Below are 25,761 nucleotides of genomic sequence, written 5' to 3' on the forward strand. Positions count from 1 at the left end.
ATTTAGAGTGAGACAACAGCAAAAGCGGAAGAATATACATCCCATGTGATGTTTATATTCGTCTTATTCTTATGCCTAATAGTGATACAGTCAGAAATGGAGCACGGCAATCGACTAGATTTTTAAATCTACGATGACTCTAATTTCTGTGCAGAATGTAATGTACTAAAGAGGCGTCTGCAAAGATTTTCAAACAGAGAAAAACTCTCGTTCAGAACATCTTGTATCATACGCAGTCTATTATTTGGTTCTTGTTGAGCATTATCAAAGAAAGCAGCAGGGTAAATAACAACAAATAGCAGTCTCTTACCATTGTTTCTTTACTGAGACAATTCCTAATTTTTTTTTTTTTTTTTTTTTTTATTTTTTATTGTAAGCGGTGGTAGCGCCCGCAAAAGCAAGCCATGCGGCGACAGGCCGTAAACACGCACTATCAGAATGCGACAAACAATGTCTGACACAGTACAGTAATGCATTTTCAGCTTAGAGTGACGTAAACACCTATAACAAAGAGAACGGCACTTATCAGATCAAAGAAAAATAAGCAATCAATTCAAGCCAGACGAAGGACGTGAAAAAGGAAGGGTACCCGTATAAATACGGACGGAGCGCCTGACGCATAGCAATGGCTACCTGGTAAAGCTTAACTGCTAAGCGAAGCTTACGACTCGAACCAAACTACTGTAGCTGTATCGTCATTCATTCGGCCTAAATTGAGTCTCATATTACAATGGACCAACTTTGTTTCGATCTGGAGGTGCGACCTAAAACTTTTCTCTCCACTTGAATTTGAGTCTCAAATTACAGGTGCGGCTTAAATCGGTGATAATTTTTTTTCCTTGATTTCGAGTCTAATTTTTCAGGTGCGGCTTAGATTCGAGTGCGGCTTAGATTCGAGTAAATACGGTAGTCTGTAGGGAAGGGACCGTTTGATATGGAATGGGTGGCAGGCTGTCATAATGGAGGTACTGTTGCTTGATGGTGGGTTTGATGTCGACGGATGTGTGAAGCTGGCCATTGGGCATATGGAGGTCAACGTCAAGGAAAGTGGCATGGGATTTGGAGTAGGATCAGGTGAACCTGATGGAACCAAAGGAGTTGGGGTTGGAGAGGAAATTCTGGAGTTCTTCTTCACTGTGAGTCCAGATCATGAAGATGTCATCAATAAATCTGCACCAAACTTTGGGTTGGCAGGCCTGGGGAACCAAGAAGGCTTCCTCTAAGCGACCCATAAATAGGTTGGCGTATGAGGGGGCCATCCTGGTACCCATGGCTGTTCCCTTTAATTGTTGGTATGTCTAGCCTTCAAAAGTGAAGAAGTTGTGAGTCAGGATGAAGCTGGCTAAGGTAATGAGGAAAGAGGTTTTAGGTAGGGTGGCAGGTGATCGGCATGAAAGGAAGTGCTCCATCGCAGCGAGGCCCCGGATGTGCGGAATATTTGTGTATAAGGAAGTGGCATCAATGGTTATAAGAATGGTTTCCGGGGGTAACAGATTGGGTAAGGATTCAAGGCGTTCGAGAAAGTGGTTGGTGTCTTTGATGAAGGATGGGAGACTGCATGTAATGGGTTGAAGGTGTTGATCTACGTAGGCAGAGATACGTTCTGTGGGGGCTTGGTAACCAGCTACAATGGGGCGGCCGGGATGATTGGGTTTGTGAACTGTAGGAAGTAGGTAGACGGTAGGGGTGCGGAGTGTCGGTGGGGTCAGGAGGTTGATGGAGTCAGGTGAAAGGTTTTGTAGGGAGCCTAAGGTTCTGAGGATTCCTTGAAGTTCCGCCTGGACATCAGGAATGGGATTACCTTGGCAAACTTTGTATGTAGTGTTGTCTGAAAGCTGACGCAGTCCCTCAGCCACATACTCCTGACGATCAAGTGCCACGGTTGTGAAACCCTTGTGGTCCATTTCCTCATGTGAACTTTGGCCTAGCAGTATTTCATTTCTGTATTTATTTATTTACACATCAAGTTCGATAGGACCAAATTGACAAGCAAATCTCCAAGGTCATGGAACGTGTCAGTACATGAAATTACAACATAAAAGTAATAACAGCTAAAAATAAAATGTTTGTGAAACAAAAAAAGTCAAGCAGTAAGTTTCAGTAAATGCAGTCAACAATATAACATAAGAATCAGCTTAATTTTTCAATGAACTCCTCAACAGAATAGAAGGAGTGAAAGTGCATGGATTACTGCTAAGATTTTTTAATTCTTGTGGTAGCTTATTGAAAATGGATAAAGCAGTATACTGCACACCTTTCTGCACAAGAGTTAAGGAAGTCTGATCCAAATGCAGGTTGGATTTCTGCAGAGTATTACCTGAGTGAAAGCTGCTTATTCTTGGGAACAAGCTGCTATTGTTAACAACAAACAACAGTAAAGAATATACATATTGAGAGGCCAATGTCAAAATACCTATACTAGTGAACAGGGGTTGACAAGAGATTCACGAACTTACACCACTTATGCCCCGAACCGCCCATTTTTGAGCCAATAACATCCTTTTAGAACGGGAAGAATTACACCAAAATATAACACCATACAACATAAGCCAATGATAATATGCAAAGTAGACTAACTTTAGTGTCAAATGATCACTTACTTCAGATACCATTCGAATAGTAAAATATGGTAAGTCTTTGAACAAGATCCTGAATGTGGGCTTTCCACGACAGCTTACTATCTACCGGAACACTTAGAAATTTTAACTGTTCAGTTTCACTAATCATATGCCCATTTTGTGAAATTAAAATGTCGGGTTTTGTTAAATTATGTGTTAGAAACTGTAAAAAATTAGTCTAACTGTGATTTAGCATTAGTTTATTTTCTACAAGCCATGGACTTATGTCATGAACTGCACTGTTTGAAACCGAGCCAATGTGGCACACAACATACTTTACTACCAACTAGTGTCATCAGCAAACAGAAATATTTTCGAGTTATCCGTAATACTAGAGGACATATCATTTATATAAATAAGGAACACGAGTGGCTCCAACACTGATTCCTAGGGCACTCCCTGTTAAAGTAAGAGGTGAACCAATAGTGAGCTACTCCCCGTATTCTGTAATGGTCCAACTTCTGGAGCAGTATTTCATATTCAACACAATCTAACGCCATAGTTAAATCAAAAAATATTCCTAGCATTTGAAACCTTTTGTTTAACTCATCCAGTACCTCACAGAGAAAAGAGAATATAGCATTTTCAGTTGTTAAATGACTTCTGAAGCCCAACTGTACAGTTGATAGAAGATTAAGTGATATAAAATGATCAATTATCCTTCGATACATAGCCTTTTCAATAACTTTAGCAAAAACTGATGGCACAGAAATAGGTATAAAATTGTCTACATTATTCCTTTCGCCCTTTTTATAAAGCGGCTTTACTACTTTAATTGTTCAGGGTACTGACCATTCCTAAAGGAAAAATTACAAATATGGCTAAGTACAGGGCTAACATGTGCAGCACAGTACTTTAATATTCTGCTAGGCACTCCATCATGTCCATGAGAGTCCTTAAACTTCAGTGATTTAATTATTGACTCAATCTCCCCTCTTGTCAGTATCGCAGAGGAGTATTTCAGACATCAGTCCCGGAAAGGCATTTTCCAAGAGAGTTACATGATTCCCTGTAGAAACTAAATTTTTATTTAAAGACTCAGAAAATGATTGTTAAATACTGTACTGACTTATCAGTAACAGAAATATTTTTACTACAAACTACATCATCTACCTTGTGCTGCTGACCAGACACTTCCTTCACAACTGACCATATGGTTTTAATTTTATTGTGTGAATTAGCTATTCTATTTGTGCACCACATACTCTTTGCCATCCTGATAACATTTTTAAGCACCTTACAATACTGTCTGTAATGGAGAACTGTAGCTTGATTGTGACTACTTCTAACATTTTGATCTAATTCCCACTTTGTTCTACATGATATCCTTATCCCGCTAGTTAGCCCCCCCCCCCCCTCAGCTGCCTTTTCTGCTAGTACCCCTTTTAGAACATTCTAATGGAAAGCAACTCTCAAAGAGCACGAGAAATGTGTTAAGAAAAGCATTATATTTGTCATCTATGTTGTTGGCACTATAAACATCCTGCCACTCTTGTTCCTTGAGAAGTTTTAGAAAACTCTCTTTTGCCATAGGATTAACTTTCCTACATAGTTTTTAATCATATGCGACATCTGTTTGAGTAAAAAAGCCTTTTAGTGTTAAAATTTGTGCATCATGGTTGTCTGAAATGCCATTCACCCTTTTATTAACAGAATGCTCATCTAATAATGAAGAATGACTACAAATATTGTCTATGGCTTTACTACTGTTCTCTTGCACCATAGTTAGAAAAAACACAGTCTGCATCAGATCAAATTAATTTAGGGGATCTACCAACATCCTTTTTCTTGCACAATCATATACAAAATTAATACTGAAGTCACCACATATAACTAATTTCTGGTACTTCCCATAAAGTGAATCGAGAACCCTCTCTAGCTTGAGCGGAAATGCTCTGAAGTCAGAGTTAGGGGACCTTCAAACAATAAAAATTAGAAAATTAGTTTCATTAAATTCAACTGCCTCTGGACAACATTCAAATATCTTTTCAACTTCTTGTGGCGTAATGAATAGTCCATTAAATTTCGGGCATGCATCCACGCAAGTAAAATTTCCTCCACTGATATTTTGCCCGCATATCGTTCAGCCATCCTCAAACTGAGTCACAAGACTGATACCAAGATGCCAAGCATGGCCTTATATGCTTCACTGTGGCAGTACTGCACATGTGGGCCACAGATGCTGGTCGTCGGCAAAGAAATATGCTTATACAGACATTCGATTCGGTTATCGATGTATGACTGGCGACAGGGACACCATAATGACTTATCTGCAGTTTAATTACTCCCCCCCCCCCCCCCCCCAAGAGCCAGATTCCATGTTTTGTCCAAATCCGGCTCTTGGGGTAACTAAAGTACAGAGCTGCAGAGAAGCCATTATGGTGTCACTGTCGCCAATCATACATCGATAAGCGAATCGAATGTCTGTATTTTTTTTTGCTGCCAACCAGCATCTGTGACCCGCTTGCGCTGTACCGCCACCGTGGAGCATCAGTCTTGTGACTCACTCTGAGGATGGCCAGATGATACACGGCCGAAATATCAGTGGAGGAAATTTTTTTATTTGCACGGAAACATGCCCAAAATTTAATGGACTATTCTAATATCTGTTCAGTGCAGTGCCGTGATACATCTATGGACTCAAATGGAATATTTTTCTTTTACATACATGGCCACTGTGCCACCCTGCAAGGAATTCTTTGAAAAAGAGCCAGCTAATCTGTATCCTGATAAAGGAAGCCTCTGAACTGTCAAATTACTTAAGTGGTGCTCCAATATACCAGTAATTTCAGAGTCAACATCTATAAGCAAGTTCACTAACTTTATCTCTAACACCTTTTATATTTTGATGAAATATTGTAATTCCTTCTCTACTTGGAAACATGATGTTGTCTGAAGGTGATTCCTTGGTTAGAGGGACTTCCTTTAAGCAGGTATACCTATCAGTGACTTCTGTCTAAAAAAGGTGCAGCTCTAACACCAATTACTACAGGAAATTTTCCATGTGTGATCCCACCACCCCCCACTACATTGTCACCTATAAGCTTTGCCAGCCTCCCCCTCCCACACCTATTGAGGTGCAGTCCGTGCCTAGTGAAACATGATCTACTGATAGACTAAACTGGATCCACTACAATGTAATCCATGCCCTCTGCCATCAGTGCCCTCTCCAGCCCCATGTTAATGCACCTAACAGCCACATTAAGATAACACTGATCATGATGCTGAAACAATTGCATGAAATGCACATTAGTGCCACCAGTTTGAGTAGCTATCTTTACATCATATTCCCCATCCCTATCAAGACTATTACGTGCTCCACCCACTATCACTACCTGATCCTCCTTCGTAAAATTCCTCATAATTCCTCTATGCAGTCAGTCACCTGAGCCAACCCCGCACTAGGCTTCACAATGCTGGTGACCTGGTACTCACTCCCCAACACATCCTGCACCTGTTGACCCACATCTCTACCATCTGAACTACCTAGCAGCACAACCTTGTTCTTTCTGTTAGACTTTGCAACTGACTTACACCTCCTAACTGCTGAGGACTGCTGCATGTTTCCTACACCTACAGCTACAGCTACTGAATGCATATTATTCATTCCTTAAATATCAGAAAACCAAAAGGTTATGACCACTAGCAGAACTTAATGGTTGGTTGTCAACTTCAGAAAAGTATCTGTTTATCACACATACTTCTAGTGTTCCCTCAAACCTTGAGTGCTTGCTAATTTTTTTTTGTAAAAGCATGTTATATTCTTAATGCTTATACAATAAAAGGAAAAAATCTGTCCTAAGTAACAAAATTATTTGACAGCTTGATACTTCTGTAAGACTTGCATAAATATGAACTGAAGGCTTTTATTCTGAAACTTCCACAATTTCAAAATGAGAGGTTTACAGGTAATGAGGTAATGAAGTGATCACAAAAAACCTAACTTCGAAAACATGTTATTCATACAGTTCTATGCAAGATGGAAAGTAACTTTATCAGTAACAGTAGAGCATGAAAGAGAAGGTATACTTAAATCCATAAGGCAGAAAGATAAAAATATCTGGTGGTGCACACTAATAGGAATTACACATCTACATCTATACTCTGCAAACTGCTATGAGGTGCATGGCAAAGGGTATGTCACAGTGGGCCATTTATTGGGGCTTCTTCATGTTCCATTCACACTAGTATATACCTAGAGTCATCATTCAAAGCCAGTTCTTGAAACTATGTGAATAGACTTTCTCTTGATAGTTTACATTTATCTTCCACAGTCTACGAGTTCAGTTCCTTCAGTATCTCCATGAGACTCTTGTTCAGATTAAACACACTTGTGACCATTTGTGCTGCCTTTCTCTGTATGCATTCAATATCCCCTGTAGTTGTATCCAGTACGTGTCCCACATACTTTAGCAATATTCTAGAACTTGTTGCATGAGTGAATTGTACATTGATTGCACATTGATTGTACTTCCCCAGTGAATGAAGTCCACCACCTGCTTTACCTCTGACTGAACCTGTTTGGTCATTCTGTTTCATATCCCTACAAAGTGTTACACGCATGTATTTGTACAAGTTGGCCAATTCCAACAGTGACTCATTGATATTATAGTTCTAGAATACTACATGTTCTCATTTGTTGACGTGCACAATTTTACATTTCTGAACATTCAGAGCAAGTTGCCAATCTCTGCTCTACATTTAAATATTATCGAGATCTGAGTGAATATTTATGGAGCTTCTTTGAGATAGCACTTCATTATAACATCTACATCTACATCTACATCTATACTCCGCGAGCCACCTTACGGTGTGTGGCGGAGGGTACTTATTGTACCACTATCTGATCCCCCCTTCCCTGTTCCATTCACGAATTGTGCGTGGGAAGAACGACTGCTTGTAAGTCTCCGTATTTGCTCTAATTTCTCGGATCTTTTCGTTGTGATCATTACGCGAGATATATGTGGGCGGTAGTAATATGTTGCCCATCTCTTCCCGGAATGTGCTCTCTCGTAATTTCGATAATAAACCTCTCCGTATTGCGTAACGCCTTTCTTGAAGTGTCCGCCACTGGAGCTTGTTCAGCATCTCCGTAACGCTCTCGCGCTGACTAAATGTCCCCATGACGAATCGCGCTGCTTTTCGCTGGATCATGTCTATCTCTTCTATTAATCCAACCTGGTAAGGGTCCCATACTGATGAGCAATACTCAAGAATCGGACGAACAAGCGTTTTGTAAGCTACTTCTTTCGTCGATGAGTCACATTTTCTTAGAATTCTTCCTATGAATCTCAACCTGGCGCCTGCTTTTCCCACTATTTGTTTTATGTGATCATTCCACTTCAGATCGCTCCGGATAGTAACTCCTAAGTATTTTACGGTCGTTACAGCTTCCAATGATTTACCACCTATGGCATAATCGTACTGGAATGGATTTCTGCCCCTATGTATGCGCATTATATTACATTTATCTACGTTTAGGGAAAGCTGCCAGCTGTCGCACCATGCATTAATCCTCTGCAGGTCTTCCTGGAGTACGTACGAGTCTTCTGATGTTGCTACTTTCTTGTAGACAACCGTGTCATCTGCAAATAGCCTCACGGAGCTACCGATGTTGTCAACTAAGTCATTTATGTATATTGTAAACAATAAAGGTCCTATCACGCTTCCTTGCGGTACTCCCGAAATTACCTCTACATCTGCAGATTTTGAACCGTTAAGAATGACATGTTGAGTTCTTTCTTCTAGGAAATCCTGAATCCAATCACAAACCTGGTCCGATATTCCGTAAGCTCGTATTTTTTTCATTAAACGTAAGTGCGGAACCGTATCAAATGCCTTCCTGAAGTCCAGGAATACGGCATCAATCTGCTCGCCAGTGTCTACGGCACTGTGAATTTCTTGGGCAAATAGGGCGAGCTGAGTTTCACATGATCTCTGTTTGCGGAATCCATGTTGGTTATGATGAAGGAGATTTGTATTATCTAAGAACGTCATAATACGAGAACACAAAACATGTTCCATTATTCTACAACAGATTGACGTAAGCGAAATAGGCCTATAATTATTCGCATCTGATTTATGACCCTTTTTGAAAATGGGAACGACCTGCGCTTTCTTCCAGTCGCTAGGTACTTTACGTTCTTCCAGCGATCTACGATAAATTGCTGATAGAAAGGGGGCAAGTTCTTTAGCATAATCACTGTAGAATCTTAAGGGTATCTCGTCTGGTCCGGATGCTTTTCCGCTACTAAGTGATAGCAGTTGTTTTTCAATTCCGATATCGTTTATTTCAATATTTTCCATTTTGGCGTCCGTGCGACGGCTGAAGTCAGGGACCGTGTTACGATTTTCCGCAGTGAAACAGTTTCGGAACACTGAATTCAGTATTTCTGCCTTTCTTCGGTCGTCCTCTGTTTCGGTGCCATCGTGGTCAACGAGTGACTGAATAGGGGATTTAGATCCGCTTACCGATTTTACATATGACCAAAACTTTTTAGGGTTCTTGTTTAGATTGTTTGCCAATGTTTTATGTTCGAATTCGTTGAATGCTTCTCTCATTGCTCTCTTTACGCTCTTTTTCGCTTCGTTCAGCTTTTCCTTATCAGCTATGATTCGACTACTCTTAAACCTATGATGAAGCTTTCTTTGTTTCCGTAGTACCTTTCGTACATGATTGTTATACCACGGTGGATCTTTCCCCTCGCTTTGGACCTTAGTCGGTACGAACTTATCTAAGGCGTACTGGACGATGTTTCTGAATTTTTTCCATTTTTGTTCCACATCCTCTTCCTCAGAAATGAACGTTTGATGGTGGTCACTCAGATATTCTGCGATTTGTGCCCTATCACTCTTGTTAAGCAAATATATTTTCCTTCCTTTCTTGGCATTTCTTATTACACTTGTAGTCATTGATGCAACCACTGACTTATGATCACTGATACCCTCTTCTACATTCACGGAGTCGAAAAGTTCCGGTCTATTTGTTGCTATGAGGTCTAAAACGTTAGCTTCACGAGTTGGTTCTCTAACTATCTGCTCGAAGTAATTCTCGGACAAGGCAGTCAGGATAATGTCACAAGAGTCTCTGTCCCTGGCTCCAGTTCTGATTGTGTGACTATCCCATTCTATACCTGGTAGATTGAAGTCTCCCCCTATTACAATAGTATGATCACGAAACTTCTTCACGACGTTCTGCAGGTTCTCTCTGAGGCGCTCAACTACTACGGTTGCTGATGCAGGTGGTCTATAGAAGCATCCGACTATCATATCTGACCCACCTTTGATACTTAGCTTAACCCAGATTATTTCACATTCGCATTCGCTAATAACTTCACTGGATATTATTGAATTCTTTACTGCTATAAATACTCCTCCACCATTGGCGTTTATCCTATCCTTGCGGTATATATTCCATTCTGTGTCTAGGATTTCGTTACTGTTCACTTCCGGTTTTAACCAACTTTCCGTTCCTAATACTATATGCGCACTATTTCCTTCAATAAGAGATACTAATTCAGGAACCTTGCCCTGGATACTCCTGCAGTTTACCAATATTACGTTAACTTTTCCTGTTTTTGGTCTCTGAGGACGGACGTTCTTTATCAACGATGATAATGTCCTCTCTGGTAAGCCGTCAGGTATTTTATCGTTTCGCCCAAGGGGGGGTCCCTCTAACCTAAAAAACCCCCGTGTGCACGCCACACGTACTCTGCTACCCTAGTAGCTGCTTCCGGTGCATCATCTGCATCATCTGCAAAAAGCCTGATTTTACTGTTAATATTGTCTGCAAGGTCATTAATATACAATGCAAACAGCAAGGGTCCCAGCACATCTGAAATTATTTCCACATCTGATGATGACTCCCCTTCCAAGATAACTTGCTGTGCCCTATCTACATAAAAGTCCTCAATCCAGTCACAAATGTCACCCTATAAGGTCATACCTTTGACAATAATCATAGGTGTGGTACTGAGTCAAATCAAGGAACACTGCATCTATCTGGTTGCCTTGATCCAAAGCTTTCAGTATGTCGTGTAAAAAAAGTGCGAGTTGTGTTTCAAATGATCGATGTTTCCAAAATCCATTGTGGTTGGCACTGAGGAGGTCGTTCTGTTCAGGATACCTCATTATGTTTGAACTCAGAATATGTTCCAAGATTCTGCTACAAATAATGTCAAGGATATTGGGCGGTAGTTTTGTGGGTCACTTCTTCTATCCTTCTTGTAGACGGGTGTGACCTATGCCTATTTCCAAGAAATGGGCACAATGTTTTTTTATTTTTTTAGGTATCTACAATAGATCATAGTTGGAAGAAGGGCTAACTCGGCTGCAAATTCAGTATAGACTCTCATAGGGATTCCATAGGGGCCTGGAGCTTTGTTCAGTTTTAATGATTTCAGCTGTTTCTCAATATCACTGACATTAATACATATTTCATTCATCTTTTCTGTGGTACAAGGATTAAATTGTGGTAATTCTCCTGGATTTTTCTTTGTAAAGCAACATTTAAAAACAAGTCTAGCATTTCAGCTTTTGCTTTGCTATCCTCAATTTCAGTTCCTGTCTCATTTGCTAGGGACTGGACACTAACTTTGGTGCCACAAGCAGCCGTTACATACGATCAGAATTCTTTTGGGTTCTGCGAAAGATCACTTGACAATGTTCTGCTACGATAATCATTGAAGGCATCACATATTGATCTCTTGACAGCCAAATGCGTTTGATTCAGCATCTCTCTATCTATAACCATACACTTTGCTTTACGCCTATTATGCAGTTATAATTGGAAATAGCTTCCTCATGAAGATTACAATGAACAGCTTAACACAATCTCCTTGCACCCACCACCATCAGAAAAAAAGGAATTCTATACTTGGGCAGAGCAGTGCAAACAGGAGCCATTTAGACAAGTAGAATTACTAAGACATTTATATCATTTTTGCTTTGCAAATCTAACTCAGTGGACAAAATTATAAACAGATAATTCTCTTATAGCTTTTTATGAAGAAAAGTATTACTTTTGAAAATCATTTAGCATGTGTCTCATCATAATGAGACACTGCATGCATGGCACCTGGAATATACAAAGAATGAAGTAGCTGAAGTATGTAAATACGACAAAATACAACAAGATATTATGTTTCCAAATTTATAACCAAGTTGATAAATTCATTCTGTGCACAATATTTCAACAAATTACAGAGTAGTCTCTGACAGTTATCAAAATATTGTAACATTTAAATGTGCAATATCAATCAAATATAATTACGAGGGTCTTTCAATAAGTAATGCTGCACACTTTTTTTCTCAGAATATATTTATTGTTAAGAGTTAGAATTTTGTGACAATATACATCAACATGTTTCATCCATGTCCTATTTTTCTACGTAGTCTCCATCACGTTCTATGGCCGTATGCCAATGTTCTGACAGAGCATGTATTTCCTACTGGTAAAAGCTCTTGTCATGTAGGCATAGCCATGTTTTCACTGCATGACAGGAACTCCTGTCATCTTCAAAGTGTGTTCACTGGAGAGAATCTTTAAGTGGCCCAAAGAGATGGAAGTCTGAAGGTGTCAAGTCTGGATTGTAGGGTGGATGAGGCAATGATGTCCAACCCAACTTGGCTGTGAGCATTCGTGGAACCCATTGTGAGCATCTCTCTGAATAGCCGAGAGTCTCGATCATCACAGATGCACTTCCAATGCTGACCGACAACTGTAGAGCCAACTGTTGAGTTGTGATGCACCAGTTGGCACGAATCATGACATCTGCACGATTCAGCATGTATGGAGTAGTGGCTGTGACAGGAAGCTCCGAGTGTGGCTGATCACAGAGTTCTGTTTCTACATTTCTGGAGGCTGTAAATTTCTTGACCCATTGTTCAACTGCACTCCTATCAACAGCAGCATCGCCATACACTGCACACAAATGTTTATGGATGTTCACCAAGGTTTCTTTTTCTGCAGACAAGAATTCAATAACAGCACCTGCTTGTAACATGAGTCATATGTAGATGTCATTTTGACACTGTACTATGGCTCTGTCATCTGCCAGAATGGTTTGAAATTTCACCAGCACATAGAAAAAAATATCAAATGTGAAGCACCAACAAGTACATTTGTCTATGTATATTAATGGCCTTTTATAAAAAATGTGGGGCATTACTTATTGAATAACCCTGGTAGTGCAGAAATTTTTGCTCTTGTGTTTACTGGAGGGACACACACACACACACACACACACACACACACACACACACACACACACACACACACAAGAGAGAGAGAGAGAGAGAGAGAGAGAGAGAGAGAGAGAGAGAGACTTATGGTATTTTCATACTCCTAATTAACTATGTCTAAAATTAGTTTCAGCCCTACAAAGCTATAACGATTTTAATTTTTATCCTAATTTATTTTATATCTTCCTGTAAATACAAGTGTTTTCAAAAACTGTAGTTTCCAGTCCAAGTCTTGACTAATTTTCAGTATTCCCTTACAGTTACTGATAATGTGATTTTCATAAATGAAACCTACCTAGTCATTAAAATGAGCACTGCATACCTGTTAGAATAATATCAGGAATACTGGAGGGTGTATTTGGTGTCTGTGGTGTTGTCTGCTGCGTACTACCACCACTGGGGTTGACTGCCACTGGACGGTTGTAATGAAGTTGTGATGGGGACTGGCTGTAGTAACCATGGTCAGCTGCATTCAGTTCTTGGCTGCTGATCTGTGTCAGACCAGAACCCTCTTCTACTGGGCTTCCGTGGTTGATTGCCTGTGTAGTTTAAACATAAATGTGAAACAGCCAGTAACATCACTAGTTACTAAATAGTGATCAGAACACAATGAAAGAGTATCCAAATGGAAATGTATATTTGTAGCATTTATTCAATATAGTTAGTTACACGATTTACATATTTTATACATTCCACAGGTTAGTATAACCCGATAATCAAATAATAATTTAAAAATGATAATTTCCAGTCAATTTTAGCATTAAAAAATAATAACAGCAACTGTGCAATTTTACATTACTCTAAGCATGGTGAACAAATCCCACAAAAGCATCAACAAATGAAAACTTTACACTTTCGTCCTTTTACATGCAAAAAATTTTGCCGTCAGTGGTACGACAACACTGTCACAGAGAACTGATACACAAATCTCTAATGTTTGGGAAATTAATTAGTTAAGATGTTGACTTCTTTCACAGTAGTAATTATGAGAGTTACTGGTGACAGCAGTGAAGGAAAAAATATAGATATTTATAAGGGACAGAGTAAAGATAACAACCCACAATATAACTGCGGTACTCGAGTGTCGATAGGTATATAAACAGGACTGAAATGTTACTAACCTTATGGGCAACATCCTTCAGGACTAACTTGTGCGTAATACACATACGCACAAGCATCACTTCTCCGCTACACTGGCCTGGCCAATAAATTTTACCAGCACTGAAGCATGAGATGTGTTCGTGTATTCTTTACTAGCTAGCTCCATAAGCTTAGCAACATTTTCAAAATTTGTTGATGTGGCTACTGATTGCTCAGTACCTCAATTAAACAGTTGTTACCTTTAAAACTTCCATTATTTATATTCCATCTGATCTTTTCAAAATGGTTCAAATGGCTCTGAGCACTATGGGACTTAACTGCGGAGGTCATCAGTCCCCTAGAACTTAGAACTACTTAAACCTAACTAACCTAAGGACGTCACACACATTCATGCCCGAGGCAGGATTCGAACCTGCAACTCTAGCGGTCGCGCAGCTCAGACTCTAACGCCTAGAACCGCTCGGCCACTCCGGCCGGCAGGAGCTTTTCATTATCAAACCTAGGTACATGGTATTTTGATTTAAATTGTCTTCCTTATTTCACTGCACATACAATGGGCACAGTCAGTAATCAAAAAAGAAACTAGTTTAATGTGAGTCTACCCTAAGTAACACGATTTCTCAATGACGAACAAAACTACGGCAAGTTGACTGTATATTGCACCTTTTCAGTAGCGTGAAACACTTTAGTAATTCAAATACAGAATGTTTATCCTGCAAACACGTTTTCTGAAAATGTGTCTGAATAGCATATTCTTTAATTCAGTGATAGTTTGTGAGCACTCAGCCCATCACTTTGTCGGGATGATTACAATGAACAGTAGAAGATATGATGGTTGTTGTTGCGGTCTTCAATCTGAAGACCGGTTTGATATAGCACTCCACACTAGTGTATCCTGTACAAGCCTCACTCTCACTGTAATGTACACCTATTTCCTCTGCACACTGTAGTCCAGCCTTGGTCTCCCTCTACAATTATAAGTCCCCACAATTCCCTTCATACCACACTGATTACTCCTTAATGCATCAGGATGTTTCGTCAACCAAGTTGATTGACGAGCCAAGTTGTCACATAAATTTCTTTTCTTCACAATTTAACACAGTATCTCCTTACCAATTCTCCTTGATGCCTCAGGATGTGTTGTCTACCAGTCCCTTCTCTTAGCCAAGTTGTTCCAAACATCCTTTTCTCCCCAATTAAGCGCAGTATCTCCTCATTAATTCTCCTATTTACTCATCTAATCTTCAGCACTCTCCAGCAGTGCAGAATTTCAAAAGCTTCCATTCTCTTCTTGTCTGGACCATTTATTGTCCACATTTACCTTCTGTACAAGGCTGTACTTGAGACAATTACCTTCAGAGGAGGTTTCCTAAAATTTGAATGTATATTCAGTGTTAACAATTCTTCTTTTTCTGAAAAGGTTTTCTTCCTACTGCCATTCTGCATGTTATATCCTCTCTATTTTGGCCATTTTCACTTATTTTGCTGATCAAATAACATAACTTAACTACCTTTACTATCTCACTCCTAATCTAATTTCCTCAGCATCCCCTGATTGAATTTGACTACATTCCATTACCTTTGTTTTAATTCAGTTGCTGTTCTTCGTATAAACTCTTTTCAAGACACTACTCATTCCATGCAACTACTCTCCCAAGTCCTTTGCAGTCTCTGACTGAATTACAATGGCACTGTTAAACATAAAATTTTTTGCCCCCCCCCCCCCCCCCCCCCCCCCCCCAAATGAACTTTCATTCCCTTTCCAAATTTGTCCTTGGTTTCCTTCAATGTACAGCTTGAATAACATGGAGGACAGATTACACCCCATCTCACTACATTCTCAACTACTGCCTCCCTTATATGTCCTTCAACTCTTAACTCTTACAACAACAGTCCGGTTTCTGTGCAAACCCTAGATAAACTTTCACTCCCTATACTTTATCCCTGCTACCTCCAAAGTTGCCAAAATTGTATTCCAATCAACACAGTCAAAATTTTACTCTAAATTTGCAAATGCTATGAATGCAGGTTTACCTCTTTTCAGTCTATCTTTTAAGATAGGTTCTAGACTATTATTGCCTCACATCTTTCTACATTTCTTCAAAAACAAAAATGATCTTCCCTGAGGTTGGCTTCTATATTCTTCTGTATATATTTTGGGTAGCCCTGTCTCACTAACAGTGTTTTCCTCACCAGGTGGAATAGTTTTGCTGTGGCTGGCTGTCCCAAGGATTTCAATAATTTTGAGGGACTATCACATACTTCAGGAGCCTTGTATCAACTTGGGTCTTTCAGTGTTCCGCCTTCTATAATATATTCATTTCAGGTCTTCCTTTCTTCACTTAGTACTGATTTGCAAATTGCACTTTTAATATTCATACAAGTGCTGCTCTTTTCTGCAATGGTCTCTCTAATTTTTCTGTAGGCAACATTTATCTTTCCCACAATCAACCATGTTTATACAACCTTGTGTTTCCTGCCTCGGCATTTTGCACTTTCTGTCAAGCTAATTTTTTGACACCTGTATTCGGTTTCACCTGCTTCATTTGGTGCATATTTCCCCCTTTCACCAATTAAGTACAAAGTCTCCTGTGTTATTAATGTCTTCTATTCATGTGAAAAGGTTTCCAATGTGATTATGGCTGCACGATGGGAATTAACAGACACGGAATGGTAGTTCGAGACAGACACATGGGACAGTCCATTTCAGAAATTGTCAGGGAATTCAAAATTCCAAATTTCAGGCAGTATCTCTCACCGCAGACAATACAGTGGCTGAAGGCCTTCACTTAGTGTCCAAGAGCAATGGTGTTCGAGCAGAGTTGTCAGTACCAACAGACAAGCAACACTGCATGAAATAACCCATGAAATCAGTGTGGGACATATGGTGAAATTATCCATTAGGACACTGTGGCAAAATCTGACATTCATGGGCTCTGGCAGCAGCTAACCGACTCTAGTGTCTTTGCTAGCAGCATGACATTGCCTGTAATGCCTCTCCTGAGCTCATGACCATAATGGTTGGACGCTGGATGACTGGAAAGCTGTGGCCTGATCAGATGAGTCCCAATTTCAGTTGGTAAGAGCTAATGGTAGGGTTCAAGTGTGGTGCACAGGCCACAAAGCCATGAACCCAAGTTGTCAACAAGGTACTGTGCAACCTGGTGGTGACTCTGTAATGCTGGGAGCTGTGTTTACATGGAATGACTGGGTCCTCTGGTACAACTGAACTGATTATTGACTGAAAATGGTTATGTTTGACTACATGGAAACCTTCTGCAGCCATTCATGGACTTCATGTTCCCAAACAATGATGGAATTTCTATGAACGACAATGCGCCATGTCACCAGGCCACAACTATTGGGGACTGGTTTGAAGAACATTTTAGACAATTCAACTGGCCACCCCGATCACCTGACATGAATCCCATTAAACATTTAAGGGACATAATCAAGAGGTCTGTTTGTGCACAAAATCCTGCACTGGTAACAATTTCATAACTATGGACAGCTATAGATGCAGCATGGCTCAGTATTTCTGCAGGGGACGTCCAACGTCTTGTTGAGTCACTCCCATGCCAGACTGCTGCACTACACCAGACAAAAGGTGGTCTGGCATGATATTAAGAGATATCCCATAACTTTTGTCACCTCAGTGTACATAACTTTCTTTCATGTATCTTAAACCAAGTGTTTACTGCAAAAAAATTGGGGTCACTGTGAATTTCTATCAGGTGACTTTCCCTTTTGCTGTAATGCCACAGCCCATGTTCTACAGCTATTGTTCATTCTCTTCATTTTCCTACTATAGAACTACTGTCCCTCATTACAATTAAATTTTTCTTTAACTATCTGAAAAATTTCTACTAGTTCATCCTACATTCTTTCAATCTCTTCATCACCTGTGGAGCCTGTATGCATATGAATTCTTATTGCTGTAGTGGATGTTGGTTTTGTATCTATCTTGGCTATAATAGTGTGTTCACTATATTGTTCACAGTAACTTACATAGCTATTTTCTTATTTATTATCATACCTGCTCCTGCATTGTGCTATTTAATTTTTTGGTCTTCCTGCCATCTTACTACATTAATTACAACTACATATTTCTCCAACTTATCCATTTATCTTTTTAAATTTTTCAACCTTTCTACCTGATTGAAGGTTGAAATATTCATTCAATGCTCCAATCCACAGAACAGCAGTTTTGTTTTTCTTGAAGACATCATCATTCTGAGTAGCCCCACCTGGAGTCTGAAAGTATGGCTGTTTAACCTCCAGAGTATTTTACCCAAGAGGATGGCAGCATTATTAAACCATACAATAGAGTTGTATGTCACCAATAAATATGATCCTTCTGGCATTTGCCGTATCACTGCAGGAAGACCATGTTACAAGGTCACATCAATCAATCATTGAGTCTTACCCCTGTAACTACTGCAAAAAGCTGCTGTCCTCTTAAGGAACTGGCCTCTCTACAGATACATCTCCCATGTGGTTGACCTACAGTATGGTTATCTGCATCATTGAGGCATGTATGCCATCCTACCATGGCAACGTTTATGGTCCATGAGGGCTGTGGGGAAAAAATGGATTACCAAGCAGCAGCTGTGCACGGAAAATGACGGATACAAGATAAATGTTACACAACTTGTAACAAGAAACCTAAGCACTTTCTTCTTCGTATCCAATGTAAGTTTTGGGGCTTTGAATACACTGCCTGACAAAAAAAAATGTAGTACCCAGAAGACATATTTGGACGTCAATGCACCTTCATACACATACGCTGTGGTTATGTTAATGATTACAATCACAATTCTCCTCTATGACAGTTACAACAGCCACCAGAATACACTAGTTTTATTCATATTTAGTGTTGTTCCCACGCCTAGTATGGTGTATACAGGGCATCAGATGTTGAGTGATCACTGTGCAGGACACAGAGATGCTGTGAGACACCAAGCACATTGAAACCCTTTCATATCTGCACCTGCCATACAAGAGCAAGTAATGGACACTCGTGTCACCCCATCATTGGCTGAGAGACAAGCAGTAGGCAGACTAGGGAATTAATGTTGCACACGATTAAACACAAATGGGTGTGTTTGGAATGGTGCTGTGACTGGGAAACTGCATCACATTGTATTGTGTTCAGTGATAAATTGTGGTTCTGCGTTACCCCCCGATAACTATTGCTGGTGAGTATGGTGGCGACCGGTGGAGAGGTCCCATTCTCCCAATATTTTGGAAAGGCACAGTAGTGTTAACTCCTTGTGTCATGGTGTGGGGAGCCATCAAGTATGACTTCAAACAGTGACTGAGGGAACTCCGATGGCAGATCTTGCTTCCTTAATGTGTTACCCTCATGTGACAGTACCATGGTACCATTTTTAAACAGGACAATGATGGTCCACACACGGCACTTGTCACCATGAACTGCCTGAGTGATGATGAGGTAGCCTTGTGGACAGCAAGATCCCACAGAACATGTGGAACCAATTTAGATTTCAAGTCTGCCCAGCATATCAAGGATATGTTGCAACAACTGTGGGATAGCTTGCCTCAGGAGAGGATACACCTTTCCCAACCAAATTAGTGCATGGATCCATTTCAGAGGGGATGCAGCTTCATAGGGATAGGTGGGCTGATGCTGCCAAGTTCTCTGTAAATTTGATTCAATGTAGTGATCACTGAAGTCACATCGCATCCCACTCATCCTGTGAACCTCCATTTCGTTTCTTCATCCCCTTCAGAATGCTTCTTTTTTTTAAAAAAAATCAGGAGTGTGTATTACAGAACTCTAAGCAACACCAATTTTTTTTAGATACTTGTTGATAAAATAGATAAAGTGAACAACTTCTTCTGTTACAATACACACCAGCAAGTTTTTCTCCCTTCCAGATATCACTTGCGTATGAGAGGATTGTATATGTACTGCATCGGAGGCCTTTTACAATGCTTGACACTTCAAAATACTGTAGTGAAGAGGCACCAAAAGACAATGCAGAGGCATTTCTAATAGCAGTGTTAGAATTTGATAGAAAATTTTACACCAAACTGAATTTTCAAAGCAAGAGAATATGTGACATTCTGTAGTCTTGATCAGTTCTGTAGTTCCAATTACTTAATCTGCTGCATAAAGTTAATTTTATTCATATGTATCCTTGGTATTACAACTTTCACAAATATTAGTGTAGTGAACTTATAAGGGGAATGTAGCTTTGTGTCGTCACAACTTTACAATACATTCAGGACTTGGCGAGAAATGAAAGTGGCAGAAATGGGAGCTGAAGATACTAATCATTTAAAGAAAATAGCATTTTTGGCTCAGTTCAGGTGGAGCATGAGCTATTCATGTTAGCGTAATTTCCAAGCAGCAGCTGTTACGGAAGAAAGAGCACAGAATGGTAATCCGAGGGACGTAAGGTTGAGTTCTTATGTGGAAACGTTTGAGTTTTTTCTTTACTTGCACTAAAAATGAAGTGAAATAATGTTCAATATATTGTGTTTGTTACTATATTCATAACAGGTGTGAAACGGAAAATCTGGGGATGGAAATAAATTTCCAAGAAGTGGCTGTACTTACAGCACCACAGGAACCAGTGCCAACAACTTCTCAAGAAGGGATTGTGATTAAAGCTTACAGGACTTCGTATTCTGTTCGTTTTATTTTGACAGCTGCACACGAACAACAGGTTCCTGGTGCAGCTGAAATTGACCCATTAGCCATTGTGGCAAATGCCAGCTACAGCTATGGAGCTCATGTGCTTTGCTCTTGACTGAGTAACGTTAATTTTTTGAAAATACTGTCAGAACACAGTCAGAATACTGTGAAAAATATTGAGTTGACCAAAACCATCTCATACTACAAGTGAAAATATTGATGTCCCTGGAACATCAGTAGAAGACAAACAGGAGCCTTATGAAGATAGCACCCACACTAAAACATCGAAGCAACATTTCAAAATGTTACTGGATTATAATTTACTCCTTTTGGCCGAAAACAATCTGATCACAGCTGAAAATTCGCTGATAATAACCGGAAAACACAAGAAAGTAATGAAAATTTTATTGTCTACAAGTTAGTGTGCAACAATGTGTTTACCTACTCCAAAGAGAGAAGAAACAAATCCACACTTATAGGATAGGATTTTTCATGATGAAGACAGACTGCCGCTATGCAGTATTAAAGTGACCCTCACAAAATGCACTCTGCTAGTGCAATCCTGCATCATCAGTTAAATAATATGATCACAAAGCTTCAAAACCACTCTCATCTCATTGAGAGAGAAAATAACAAATTGCGTCAACAGAAGATTGCACCAAAATATAATCCACTGCACATCACTAGTTACCCTCATCAATATTTGGCGAAATGATGTGTTATGCAAGGTTTGCTCAAAAATTGTGCTATGAGAGAGAACCGTCTGTGAATTTATACAAAGTTTGTTCTTCTATAGAAACTTTGAAACAGCTATGTAATTGTAAAAATATAGCAATTATGATGTGCGCAAGTTCCCAAGAAAATAGCTGCTTCAACCTTTTTATGATGAATATCACCCAAGAACATGTAAATTATCAACTGTAAAACAATAAAAATAATTAATATTATATACGAAGTTCTTGTGTGTGCCTCACAATCCCTTCCAAAATATTTACTTGCTATCCCAAATTTTCCTTTGTCTTTCCTTTTCATGCCTCTTATGGAAATACTAATAAATACTATATACTGAGTATTATTTTGGTTTATTTGTAGTGTAAGTAATGTAAAAATTGAAAAAAATTACAAAATAGTTTCTGGGTAGGCACTCAACCATATTTTAATTACTGTTCTGTACTCTTTTCGCTGCATCAGCTGCTGCCCATAAAACATGCTAACATAAATGCTTCATCCCTTGGCTGACCTGCTTGGTTATCTGGAGCTCTACTTCTGCTGCTTTCATTTCTGGCCTGCATACAGGAATATCGTAAATTTGAACAAATTTTGTCATTATGGATGGGGATGGACCCCTTGCTAATGGTGAAATGTCTTCAGAAGAAGGAGAAGAAGAAGGTAGATTTGAGAACTGAAGGCCAACATTATAATATAATTGCCAGTGTTCACAACAATTTTATGAAAAGATGAAAAATAGATGGGTAAGACTATGAAAGATACAGTAAACTAAAACGGGGTGAAGAAAAAAGTAGCACTGTGAAGAAATGCTGAGACGGAAGAAATTAACATAAATTACAGCCAGATGGGTGACAAGAACCAAGGACATGTTATAGTGCTAGTTCCCACCTGCTGAGTTCTGAGAATTTCTGGGGGAAGAATCCAATGGTGCATGTGGTGAAACAGGCACCGAGGACATTATCATCACGCTGCAGAGCATGCTCTGCAACAGGATATTGTGTGTTGCCATTATAGACCTTCTTCCCATGCCCATTCATTCTAATTGACAACTTGATGGTAATCATGCCAATGTAAAAGGCCGAACAGTGTTTACATAACAGTTTCCACAACTGTTCAGCCTCTTACAATGACATAACCACCAACAAATTATCAATTAGGATGAATGGGCATAGTGAGGGTGTAGACTGGCGACACTCAATATTCTGTTGCAGAGCATGCTGTACAACATGAAAATCATAACCTCAGAGACTCAACACATGTGCCATCTGGACTCTTCCCCCAGACACCAGTTTCTCAGAACTCCTCGGGTGGGACCTGTGCTACAACACATCCTTGTCTTTCGCCACCCTCCTGGCCTTAACTTAGTTACTTTCTTCCATCTCGGCATTTCTTCATAGTGCTACTCTTTTCTTCATGCTGTTTTAGTTTTCTACATCCTTCATTGTCTTTCCCATCTGTTTTTCAGCACCCCCCTCCCACCTCTGTTACATACAAAGCACTTAGCTTTTCACTCTTATTAACTCATACACAATGTTTAAGCAGTAATTTCTGTCTTAGATATTACCCTGTATTCCACCTTTAACCTCTCAGGTTTTCAAATCTCATACGATGCAGTCCCCAACAGTCTGTCTTTTCTTCTCATCTCCTATGGTATTCTCCTGACCCACGGTTCTGGATGACTTTCCCAAAATCTACCCCTCTTCCTAGACCTCTCCAGTCCTTTTCCTTCACCCCTCTTCCTTTCCGTTCAACCCTTCTGCCTGAAGAAGGAGCCAGTGGCTCCAAAAGCTTGCCTTATTACAACCCTCTTTTTTGAGCTTGTTCTGCCACCACTTGGTGAGCAGATTTTTTATTCACCTAATTAAATTATTTTGTCAAAAATGGATTGTTTTCGTTGTTAAAAGTAAATATACTGCAGTATTAAGGAAAGAGGAAAAGGTCATGCAGCTGGTTTCAATCTCATTTATGTGAAAGAAAAAGCATAAGAGATACATGAATTTGATTTGGCTGCTACAATTTAGGATGAACTTCAGGGTTCCATACTTAAATCAATTATTTCTGAACATGGCAATTACTTGTCAATGTGGTAGTAGACAGCTCCAAAGTTGTTTTATTTGGCAATCATACAAGCATCATACTGTAAAATCCAGGATGGAATGTAACAATATTAGAACGTCGTGCGGCCTTAATGGCCGAAAGCTTTATTTGTGACAGCCTTTTTGTTGTGCTTATCTACAGCTCAGTATCTCCGCTATATGGTGGACACAAGCATAATAGTTATATATACGGGCCAAGAACTGAACAACAAAGCAAACAACATATTCAGATTATTTTTTTAATATAAAGCTGACACCCATTTTACTAAAACACAATATATTCCATTTTTCCTATGCAATTTTATTAGAGGTCACATTTCACCCCATTACGATGCTTCTATGGGACTGAGGGGAAAACATAAAGTTGTTATGGAAGAGTTGGGTTGGGTTGATTTGGGGGAAGAGACCAAACAGTGAGGTCATCGGTCTCATCGGATTAGGGAAGGATGGGGAAGGAAGTCAGCACTGCCCTGTCAAAGTAACCATCTAGGCATTTGCCTGAAGCGATTTAGGAAAATCACGGAAAACCTAAATCAGAATGGCCGGATGTGTAACTGAACCGTTGTCCTCCCAAATGCGAATCCAGTGTGCTAAACGCTGCGCCACCTCGCTCGATCTATTATGGAAGACATACAGTGGTAACCTACTGCTGAAGATGATTGCAGCTACTTCTAGAAAATAATAGTTTACCAACAGAAACAATGATTTGTACAAGCGGGTTTACTTTGTGTACAATCATTTCTTGATATCACTTGAGATAATATTTCAGGGCAACTCAGCTGAGTCACTAACAATATTTTAATTCCAGAAGGGCATCATTTGCATCTTACATGGCACTAATGTATACCCTTCCTTGATAAGCTGGGAATTATGAAACTATTGTAGGGCATCTACTAACCCATTAGATTTATTGTTGACAATGTACACTTGTTTCAAAGGAATGGCTGTAGGAACACAATAAATATGAGATAGAGAAACAATCTGTAAATGTGGGGCACATCCTTGCCAATCATCGAGAAATGTATGTTTTCTGCAAAACAGTTTTTCAAAAGATTTTTGAAAGAAATGATAGGCCCTGACAACTAACAAATTTCCAGGGTCAGATTCAAAGCATTTATTTTGCAAACTACATCCAGTAATTATGAACATGTGTATCACCAACCAATGGGTATGACATTCATTCATAATTAAAAACTACTATTTATTTCTTTCCTGTATATGTATGAAGTCTTGACTTTCATATATAAAAAACAACATACACTTGAAACTTTCTATTTCCAGCACAATATTACAGCACTCGCAGCAGAGATAATTTAAAACTTCCTGCACACTGTTTACAATTCTATGCTCAAACACCACAGTATATGAGGTTAAAAATTTGCAACAAACTAAAATTGCTCTTCACTCCTCTAGCACAAAAATAATATTGCTCTACTGAAGAACTGATAAATGATAATTTTCAAGTTTGAACATGGGGATTTTTTTTAAAGCAAGAACTGTTGCGAGTGTTATAGTAATGGATGTAAAATACAGTAACTTTTGTATTTTAATACTTCATCATGAATCTAGAAATGTATTCTGTACAACAAATCAATTTTAAAACTGTATGTAATGAAATGAACCATTTAACTGTGATTAATATTTCTATAATTCAATTCACTTTAGTAAGTTCAATAACAACAGTCTTATGTTATTCTTGGTCTGTTGTCTTCCCACATGATTTCAGGCAATTTTTGGTAAGATCCCTAACAATAGCTCCTGCTCTCATCACCAATACAAAATTAGTATTTCATAACAACAAGAACAGCTATTATTACAACCACTCAATTACTGTTCACTTATCTCGTGAGAATGTTACATTGGTCGCACAAAATAAATAATGGTACCAATCAATTTACATATTGCAAAACAATGCTCTCTATAATTAAACACAGGCCCTCAAAGACTGATGAATTGCTTGGTCATTTTCCAAACATGTGATGTAATTACACACAATGAAAGAATGTCTGGATCATATTTTATTTTTTCACATAACACATTCTGGGAGTTGGCAATCACCACATTCTGTTATAAAAATAAGATAATATAAAACTAACACCTTAACATCATTACATTTCTTTTATTTGGTCACCTACCTTTTGCTTCCTATGCAATACTGAAATACTTTGGTTGCTGTGAAGGATGTCAGTATCATTTTAGATACTTCTGAGATTTTAATTTCTTTTTTGGCTAATTCCTGTGGCAGAAGCAGATTATGGCAGTCTGCTAAAATCAAACAGTCTGTTTGGAAAAATAGAATGGAATTCAGACA

The 25,761-nt window shown here is 39.2% G+C and overlaps 1 protein-coding gene across 3 annotated transcripts in view; it reads right to left on the minus strand.

Annotated features, from left to right (window-relative positions):
• LOC126187823 (CREB-regulated transcription coactivator 1-like) overlaps positions 1-25,761 on the minus strand; it is a 369,127-nt gene that overhangs the window by 25,329 nt on the left and 318,037 nt on the right. For all 3 annotated transcript variants that reach the window (XM_049929121.1, XM_049929120.1, XM_049929119.1), the window contains one exon: positions 13,183-13,399. In XM_049929121.1, coding sequence (XP_049785078.1) covers positions 13,183-13,399 — 217 coding nt within the window. The remainder of the gene's footprint in view (positions 1-13,182; positions 13,400-25,761) is intronic.

The sequence above is a fragment of the Schistocerca cancellata genome, chromosome 5, assembly GCF_023864275.1.
Source record: "Schistocerca cancellata isolate TAMUIC-IGC-003103 chromosome 5, iqSchCanc2.1, whole genome shotgun sequence".
Classification (NCBI taxonomy): domain Eukaryota; kingdom Metazoa; phylum Arthropoda; class Insecta; order Orthoptera; family Acrididae; genus Schistocerca; species Schistocerca cancellata.